This window comes from Columba livia, chromosome 6 (genome assembly GCF_036013475.1).
Source record: "Columba livia isolate bColLiv1 breed racing homer chromosome 6, bColLiv1.pat.W.v2, whole genome shotgun sequence".
Classification (NCBI taxonomy): domain Eukaryota; kingdom Metazoa; phylum Chordata; class Aves; order Columbiformes; family Columbidae; genus Columba; species Columba livia.
The window spans coordinates 2,783,639-2,790,660 of record NC_088607.1 but is presented as its reverse complement, the minus strand read 5'-3'; the positions used below and the strand labels follow the sequence as shown (position 1 = coordinate 2,790,660).

The 7,022-nt window shown below is 49.9% G+C and overlaps 1 protein-coding gene across 1 annotated transcript; it reads left to right on the top strand.

The window, feature by feature from the left end:
• The first annotated feature begins 479 nt into the window (after positions 1-479).
• Positions 480-3,495, top strand: FOXI2 (forkhead box I2). The gene is made up of 3 exons (XM_065066727.1): positions 480-1,062; positions 1,161-1,390; positions 2,919-3,495. The coding sequence occupies exons 1-2, from the start codon at positions 594-596 to the stop codon at positions 1,343-1,345; spliced, it is 654 nt and encodes a 217-aa protein (XP_064922799.1). The 5' UTR covers positions 480-593; the 3' UTR covers positions 1,346-1,390; positions 2,919-3,495.
• Positions 3,496-7,022: the final 3,527 nt, after the last annotated feature.

Genomic DNA, 7,022 nt, shown 5'->3' with positions numbered 1-7,022 from the left:
GAGGGGGTTTAGGCATCTTTTCCACTTTTTCTTACTTGCTGGTGGTTATCTCACTAGCGGAAAATGGCTCTTGTGGCCATAGGCATTTCTCACCCTGGGTTGGGGAGGATGTACCCTTTCTGAGGAACAGGAGCATCCACGGTGGTACCTGGAGGTCGATTTGTACGTCTCCAGGTAATCAACAAGTGCAGGGAAATTAGATTACGGATTTCGCGCCCCGGGTTGGGAAGGATGCAGCAAGTGCCATCAGCCGCTGGCTCCCACCGTTCTGCTGTTCCCAAATTTGCACGCTTTGCTCAGGAAACTTTTCCGGCGATGCGAATCCCGGGGCTCCGAGCGGCTGCGCTCACCCGGCACCTGCCCGTGATTTATTGCGCGGGGGCGGCGGGGCCGTTTCCCCCCGCGGGGCTGGGGGCGCGGACACGAGTGGGGCGGGGGGGCGGCCCGGGCTGGGGGGTCCCGCCCCGCTCCGCTCCATCCCCATCCCCGCCGGGCGCGGGGGCCGCGGCGGCCGGGCCGGAGCCCCGGGCGGTATTTAAGCGGGCGGGCGCGGAGCGGCGCGCAGCCGCTGGGGCTGGCGGTGCGGCGGGAGGATGCAGACCTTCGAGCCGCCGCCCCACGCCCAGGAGCTGCTGGACGTGGCGGTCTGTCCCGGCATCTACCCGGGCCGGTCCCAGCCCCCGCCCGCCGCTAATCCCTACCTGTGGCTCGGCGGCCCCGCCGCCCCTTTCTTGCCCGCCGCCCCCTTCCTCCCGCCGGGCTGCGCCTCCGCGCAGAGGCCGTCGCCGGGCTCCGCGGGTGCGGAGCGTGGCTGGGCGGTGCTTCCCCCGCAGCAGGAGTGTCTGCGCCCGGCGAGGCCGCCCTATTCCTACTCGGCGCTGATCGCCATGGCCATCCACAGCGCGCCGGGCCGGCGGCGGACCCTCAGCCAGATCTACCAGTACGTGGCCGAGAACTTCCCCTTCTACAAGAAAAGCAAAGCGGGTTGGCAGAACTCCATCCGCCACAACCTCTCCCTCAACGACTGCTTCAAGAAAGTCCCACGGGACGAGGACGACCCGGGTAAGGGGATGGGGACCCTGCGGGCGCGTCCCCTCAGTCCGCCCCGATGAGGCGCGGAGGCGGCGGCTGCCAAGGCGGGGCCGTTCCTCTCTCCGCAGGCAAAGGCAACTACTGGACCCTCGACCCCAACTGCGAGAAAATGTTCGATAACGGCAATTTTAGGAGGAGGAGGAAGAGACGGGCCGAGGCCGGTGCGCCCGAAGGGGCCGGGGGGAGCGGCGGGGACCCGCGGGGGTCCTGCCCCGCTGGTCCCTTCTACGGCCGTGCCGGAGCGCAGGCGTGACAGGGGCTCCCCGGGCGCACCGAGATGCACTAATGCACGAGAGAGGTATATTTTTGTAATGCGCATATATATATATATATATATATATATATAAATACAGAGAGGTGCAGGAGGAAGGGAGCGGGATGGAGTTGTGCTGGGAGGCAGGTGAAGCCGTCGGGGCTGCCCGTGGGTGCTGCTTTCCCTGCTTTTGCACACTGTCCCATACCACCCAAACCTTGGAAAGGCTTTAATCTCCTGCCATGTGCGTGTCCAGGGTGGCTTTCTCACCTTTTCATGGCCAAGGGCAAAGCAAGAGCTCCCCGCAGCTGTGATGCCCTTGCTGAAAGGCTTTTGCCAGCCGCGGGTGTCCCAAGTGGGTTAGGGGAGGTAAGTGCTGGGTTTGCATCCTGGACTTACTGGAGATGCCAGAAGAGAGCTCGGGGTGCAGGCAGGGCCAGAGGGGGCTCCTGGGCCCCCCTCCCATGGGGAGAACCGGGCTGGCATGGAGGGCACCCAGCCCTGCCATCCTCTGCAGCATTTTTAAATAAAAACCCCTTTATTTTTTCCAAACACACAAGATCATCTTTGTGTCAGCCCATGGAGTCACCGATAATTTGTACAAAGAATTTCAGACTTAATCAAGCATCCCAAATTAAGCTCAGTCCCTGCTGAGGAGCTGTTTAATTGCTGGTTTTCCTGCTAATGACCTCGATGGTCACTTCTGGGGAGCTGGTGGCCTGTGGTGCAGGCCCCCCATACCCACTGGCTTCCTGGTTGCTTGAGGCTTCCATGGTGAAAACACCTCTGATTTATCCGTGACATCCACGTGCGCATGTGTTTTCTGCATTTTTAAAATGAAACTTTGGAAAAATACAGTGTGGCACCAGTGTAACTGCAGCCACGGGGGTTATGTTTGGGCATTTTATTAAATACTTCACACAAGAGGGTTTGGCCACCCCTACTTGCTTATTAATACCTGGTGCCTGTTCCCTGCTTTTGCTTTCCAGTCGTTCTTTGAATGTCCTTGAGTTTGAAGAAAATCGTAAACTATATAGTCTGTTGTCTTTGTTTTCTGGCTCTCTCCTCCAGCCTGTTCTTCCTCAGCTATGAAAAACAATACAGCTTTTGTAAATAAAAAGCTGAAAATAATATTGTTGTTATTTACAAGAAAACAGCCCCAAAATTTCTTCTTTATTAATCTGCTATTTGAAAAAAAAGCTTCATACAAGTAAAGTAGCTTTTAAAATGTTTCAGACAGAATCTTTGTTACCATTTTTCTGGGCTATCAAGTAAGAAGACATTTAAATTATCACTCCTGTTTCCTTTTTCAAAGGAGTAGAATCCTGTTCAAGGTTTCAAGCTCTTATTTCAGCTTGTTAACCTTTAGCTACAACATTAAAGGGTCCAGGGAAAGCTCTTTTTGCATTAGTTGCATTTTAAGCTGCTTTTTTTCTGAGTAGCTGAAGGTTGTGGTGAGCAGGTTACGTAGAGAGTGAAGAGGGGGAGGTAGCCTTGCATCTTGAAAAAGAAAAAGGGTTGGGGGACTGATTAATTTCTTGGTGAAAAAGGTGAAAATAATTATGTGTTTCAGTTGGCATTCAAACTGTAAAAAGCTGCCTTTGGACTGTGAAATTAATTCTCCAAGAAGTGGGCACATGCTTTTAAATAGGAAGGATGGAGGAATTCTTGCCCTGGCAGTTCCAGATGACCCTTCCCGAGACACAGCGAGGACACCGACCTCAGAGCTGGGAAACAAATAACATCCCCCAGCTTCAGGACACAAGGTGGATCCAACCATAGGGGCCAAGCTCCATATTTTCAGCTTGGACTATTTGTCCGGAGAGAAACTACACCATTCCAGGACTCTGAAAATGCAGCAGAACACAAGGAGGAGAACTCCAAGTGGCTGCAGGTGCTTCAGGCTTCCCCAGCGAGGTTGTCATCAGCAGCTCAGCTGGGTCCTGCCTTGGCGAAGTCCATGGGTAACCCAGTGAAAGGACCACACCGCATTGCCAGAACTCTTCTTCAGGGACTATTTAAGATGGTAATTCAATGTGTACATGGAGGCCACCATTTGTATTTCTTTGTGCTTCTGTTGTACTCTGATTCTATTTTTGTGTATTGGAGAGAAAAGGAGAATTTTTTTAAAATAAATCAATCTAATTGGAGCAGAGATCTAATCCATGTATGCAAAAACACTGCTTGAAAGAAAAACTGCAACAGGTAATGGGTCTCTGAAAAAAGGGTGGATGGGATACTGGGATGGGGTTCTGTGGTCCATTCTTGCTTGGGCCAGACTCCCATGGAAAGTTTCTTGAGCTTTCTAGAAACCCAACTGGGTCTGTTCAGTCTGGAGAAGCTCAGAGGGATCTTATTAATGCTTGTAAATATCTCAGGGTGGGTGTCAGAGGATGGACCAGACTCAGTTCAGTAGTGCCCAATGACAGGGTGAGGGGCAACGGGCACAGACTGAAACACAGGAGGTTCCATCTGAATATGAGGAGAAACTTCACTCTGAGGTGCCAGAGCCTGGCCCAGGCTGCCCAGAGAGGCTGTGGAGTCTCCTTCTCTGAGACATTCAAACCCACCTGGACCGACCTGTGTGATCTGCTCTGGTGACCCTGCGTGAGCAGGTGGGTTGGACTGGGTGGTCTCCAGAGGTCACTTCAACCCCAACCAGTCTGTGAACCACAGCAGACTGATGGCACCTCTGCTGTCTTTCCTAGGTCTTTGTATGAAACACCGCTGACTATGGCAGGCACCCTCTTAATGCCCCTCATTGAATTATTTCTCCTTGCAGCCACTGTTACTGTGGCAGGATTCAGATTTGAGGGTGGCAGGAGACATTTCAGGAGGTGTTTGCACTTAAGCTGAGACCAGTTTCCCCTAAGCTCCCTCCCTGAGCTGTGAGTTGGGTTCCTCTGGAAGGCATCTGAGAGGAAGGAGCCAACTCAGGAGCTTGGACGAGGCTCAGAAGGAACCTGCTCACACTGGCAATGCAGAAGGGCTGAGCAGCTGAGCTTTTTTGGTCGATGAGATAACACAGATGTCAAAAATGGAGTGTTCCTTGGTGTGCAATGCTATAGCAGGCTGGGTGATTTGCGACCAGTTTTACATGTCTGCGTGAGCTAAAGCTTCTGACACTCTGTTCTTATTCTCCCCATATTCCCAAACACACAATATAATCAGAATGACACTATGCAATAGCTGGATGATCAGACTTAGTCTGTAAAAAGTACCAAACAGTGCAGCAGTTCATCTGGGTCTGTGCAAGAGGATGAGCACAAATGCAGACAGCGCGGGTCTGGACCTGGTGATGAGAACCTGCTTCAGTGCACTATGAGGGACACCAGCCCTGCAAACAAGGGGATGAGACCTTTGCTGACGCTCTCAGCGATGGGGTGAGTGTGTTCAAAGCACCTAATGGCACAAGAGTTTGTGTGTGAGTGGTGGGAAGTCTAACACGAGAAAGGTGCTCTTGCAGTTAGATGCCATTTCTGATACCTCCCGATCTTAGAAACATTAGAAATCCACCCCTTGCTGAAGTTCTGAGCAACTTGGTGCCTTCTGTGGGGTTAACTCTTCGGGATGGGTGTAGCAGCAAGGAAACAGCTCAGCATCCTTTCACCATTCTCCCCACAAGAAACTAGAAATGGGGTAAGAAGGTTTTTTGCTAGTGGAGGGGGTGCCCAAACAGAGCAAGAAATTGTGTTCATGGTTCATTTCAGCCGGGACACATTGGAGAATTGGAATTATATTAATACGTTATGGAAAAATTCAGGAAATAATAGTTATGTTAGCTCCGATTTCTATGCTGTGCTTTTTACAGGGGATGCTATAGTACCGGCAACAAATAACAACACCTTGGATCATTATTCAAGGATTAGCCTATGGAAGCAAGGAACTGTTTCTTTATCCAGGTAGAGTTCAACGTGATAGAAAAGCCACGATTACTTTAGAGCAATGTGTTGGCCTATATAAGAAAGAGAAGCGACTACCATATAATTATAAATCACCTTCTTGGGACTATGCAGTGATGTTCTGCTTGCAAAACTAAGCTATGGCTGATGGGTTAGCAGCCAATGTGCTGAACATTTAATTCTAGGACTGTGGTTTGAGCCCAGGTGCAGGTCTGAAGCCAAGCGGGTTTGGAGGGCTCGTTTCTACCCTTAGCTTGTCTTCCTTACCCTACCTTAGTTGTCCTCCCAAAGAACAACATCCCTGGCACTTTTCCCTCACCAAAAGGGTTGGACAAAGCTTGGGGAGTGCAGTTTGACCTCCAGCTCATGAGCGTGCAAGGGATTTTAGCTGCACAGAAAAAGTGCCCCTGGGGTGTCTGTTGAATTAACTTGGAGAAATGGAAAAGTCTGATGGCGAGTTCCCAAAAACACAGACGGTCTGTCCCTGCAATTCTCTCTTTCTAAGCAGGGAAAGACAGGCAGTAGCTGAAAAGGAGAGATGGAGCTTTCATTTCTTAAGAAATTAATATTTTAATTATTTTACTGGGCTTACATCCTTATATTTTAGTCATAGCTACATTTTAATCTAATTGCAAAAGCAATAATTCTCTATTTTTAGAGTGATTACCACTTAGGAGGAGACCATAATAAATGCAAACAGGATGTGAGAAATCAAATTTATTTCTATTTTTTGTTCAATTTTCCATCAGCTCCGATATTTGCATGCAATTCATCCTTGCTAAGCATTATGATTTCCCTGTGCTTTACTGTATTATGACATTGCTTCCCAGGATTTTTTTTCTTATTGGCAAAATGGAACAGGGACTATCAAATTTTGTATAGCTGTGCTGTATGGGTAAAAATCAATACATAAATCAAATTTCCACATTCTAGTCATTGCCTTGGAATCAACAGCTGAAGGGAAAGCAAGGCTTGGGTACCCATTACACAAAAATAACGGAAAAGTCATCCTTTTTATAGAATCACAGAATGGTTTGGGTTGGGACCTTCAGAGCTGCCCCAGTGCCACCCCTGCCATGAACAGGGACATCTTCACCAGCTCAGGGTGCTCAGAGCCCCGTCCAGCCTGGCCTTGCATAGGTCATTTAGAAATGGCACTTTTAGTTCCAATAGCATCAGAGAAAAATACATAGTGGAAGCAGGTTAGATATTAATAACTCGTCTTGTAATCAGTAGCAATTAATCTCTATCTGCTGTGTCTGCATCCTCGGGCTTGTGCCGACTCTGTCTCCTGGGACCATGTGGCACATGCGTTCTCCTTTTCCCCTGAAAGCACCAGAAACTTCCAGGCTGATGGACCACCATGGCCATGCACATGCACCTTGGTTGACAGACAGACTGACCAATGAGATGCTTCAGTTGGGAGAAGTTTCTGGAAAACTACCATAAATAGCCAAGCTCAGGTTCAACCAGGGTATAAATGAAGCCACCAGACACCTCCATTGAGTTGGTCTCCTTGGAGCAGCAGTCTGTAGTTGAAGATTCTCCTCCTCAGACTGGCAATCTGAGGAACATTCCTTGAGCACTGAGACATCTCACTGACCTGGTAAGTGATCTGGGTACCCTCAAGAGTCCTTGTTTTGACACGGAGTGGAAAAATGCACATTTTGAATCATCGCTCTAGAGTTTTGGGATCTTAACCCTTGAGTTTGCATCAGCTGTGTAGTGACCAAACCCCTAACCAGTGTCTGAACCTGTGTTTTATAATGTTGTTG

Bases quoted from the DNA above. Each gene is read 5' to 3' on its own strand.
- FOXI2 (XM_065066727.1), top strand. From the start codon at position 594: ATGCAGACCTTCGAGCCGCCGCCCCACGCCCAGGAGCTGCTGGACGTG. The intron at 1,063-1,160 runs GTAAGGGGATGG...CTCTCTCCGCAG, and splicing joins ACGGGACGAGGACGACCCGG to GCAAAGGCAACTACTGGACC.